Source organism: Camelina sativa, chromosome 1 (assembly GCF_000633955.1).
Source record: "Camelina sativa cultivar DH55 chromosome 1, Cs, whole genome shotgun sequence".
NCBI lineage: Eukaryota > Viridiplantae > Streptophyta > Magnoliopsida > Brassicales > Brassicaceae > Camelina > Camelina sativa.
The window spans coordinates 19003666-19006036 of NC_025685.1; the positions used below are offsets into that span (position 1 = coordinate 19003666).

The window sequence follows — 2371 nt, forward strand, 5'->3', positions numbered from 1 at the left end:
ACCAAGAAAGGTAGAGATTCTGTCATTGTGGTTGTTGATAGGTTTTCTAAGATGGCACACTTCATCCCATGTCACAAAATTGATGATGCTACAAACGTTGCTGAATTGTGTGCGAATGCATGTCATGCCTAAAACTATTGTTTCTGATAGAGATACTAAGTTCTTAAGCTATTTCTGGAAAACTTTGTGGTCTAAGTTAGGAACTAAGCTGTTGTATTCAACTACCTGTCATCCTCAAACTGGCGGACAAACTGAGGTAGTGAATAGAAATTTGTCTACTCTTTTGTGTGCTATCATTAAAAACAACATCAAATCTTGGGAAGAATGTTTGCCTCATGTTGAGTTTGCATATAATCATTCAGTTCATTCTGCTACTAAGTATTCTCCTTTCCAAATTGTATATGGTTTCAATCCTCTAACGCCTTTGGATCTAATCCCTTTGACTTTGAGTGAAAGAGTTAGTATGGATGGGAAAAAGAAAGCTAAACTTGTTAAGCAGATTCATGAGAAAGCTCGACTCAATATTGAAGCAAAGACAAAACAATATGAGAAGCAAGCAAACAAAGGAAGACGTCAGTTGGTGTTTAAAGAGGGAGATCTAGTGTGGATACACTTGAGAAAGGAACGTTTCCCAGCAGAAAAAGAGTCTAAATTAATGTCACGGGTCGATGGTCCATTCAAAGTCTTGACAAAAATAAGTGACAATGCTTACAAACTCGACTTGCAAGATAAAAGTGAGTTCAATTTTTAATGTTGCTGATTTGGCTCCATTTGTGGCAGATGATCCAGATTTGCGGTCAAATCCTTTTCAAGAGGAGGGGGATGATGTGATCATGGATGGAGCTAAGTAGGAGGAGCTTGTAGCTGAACTTGAACCTGAGAAACTAGTAGCTGAGCTTGAACCACAGGAGCTTGTAGCGGAGGAACCATTTCTTGTACCTGAAGGACCATTGACTATAGCAAAAGCTAAGAAGCTAAGAAATGCACTAAATGGACTTATTCAAGAGCTTATGGCCAAAGAGAGCATGAGAAAACCTATTAGGGATGATACCTATCAAGTGCAGCCCACTTTGAGCCTAATTCAAGTCCAAGAAAGCCCAAAATAATCACTTTGTTTTGTGGTCAAAGAGGAGTGACGAAGATATAGTTCAACTCTCCTTGGGAAGGACACCTTGGGAAGACAAACTTCAAAGAGTTGAATCTTCATTCAACTATCTATCTTTATTGTGTTTTAGTTTCAAGAATAATACTTGGCTTTGTGACCAAGTTTTCTATCTCTATATAAACTCATGTAATCTCATTTGAGAATCATCAATCAATTTTCTTTTTATTTTATTAGTTTTTCTCTTTGTTATTTGTCTAGAACATTTCTTTGTTTTTTAGTGTGTAATATCCAAGCAACAGCCTCCTTTTGCTGGACTAGTGTGTCATATCTAGCAGTGATTGGAGTTGAAAATATCAACAGCCTTCCGCAACTGTTGTGCGACCCCTCAATCCATCAAATCTTCCTTGTTGCACCTTGCACCTTAGCAATTTTTTATCCTTTTTAGTCTGGTTGAGTGATTCTCGAATTTTGGGCGTATCAAAGAGCAAAGACAAGAGAAACCCTAGATTCTGTGGCGGACACGGCTGCATGACACTGCCGTTGCCTCGTAGCTCTGTTCATGGCCATCACTCTCTCCGTTCAGACGCCGGAGCAAACAATTGAGCATCTCTGGTTATGCTTCCGATACAAATTGAGATCGATTGAGAATTAGAATTTCGTGTGAGACGAATAGAGAAGAGAAAGGGATGATGATGATGCAATGGAGCCGGAGCTGATGATCATCATCTCTCTTCTTCGCAATCAATCTTTGGAGTTTGTTTTTTTTATTCCCAAAAAACAAAAAAATAATATTTATTTATTTAACGACCGCTCAATATTTCCTCAACGATTTGGTTGGACGGTGGACCTATCCATACATCATACCGGTAGATTCTTGCTACGAATCAATTGGTTTAATAAGGGTTTCTTTTATTATTATTCACCTACAATAATTAAATGGTTCTATGATTTTATCCATAGCCGAAGAACATTATTTATGTTGTCTACAAGCTAAGCATTGTTTAGTTAATGATTGGTTATTACAACCTTATTTATTTGGGTTAACACACCTAACAATAATCTTTATTTGGGTTAATAATAATAATATTTATTTGGGTTAATGTAATATTTATTTGTGTTAACACACCTAATAATAAAATATTTGGGTTAACACATCTCAACCAGCTCTGCCCTTATAGCATAGTTCTGCCTTCTGCAATGGACCCAAACTTCTTCTGCTTGTCCTGCTTTACATGAGTCTCCATAAGGCTCCCGAGTAAAAGCTTA

General features: G+C 37.4%; 1 protein-coding gene across 1 annotated transcript in view; it reads right to left on the reverse strand.

The window, feature by feature from the left end:
• LOC104698995 (heme-binding-like protein At3g10130, chloroplastic) overlaps positions 1-1843 on the reverse strand; it is a 14460-nt gene extending 12617 nt beyond the window's left edge. Inside the window, exon 1 of the mRNA XM_010414361.1 lies at positions 1591-1843. Coding sequence (XP_010412663.1) covers positions 1591-1672 — 82 coding nt within the window. The 5' untranslated portion in view covers positions 1673-1843. The remainder of the gene's footprint in view (positions 1-1590) is intronic.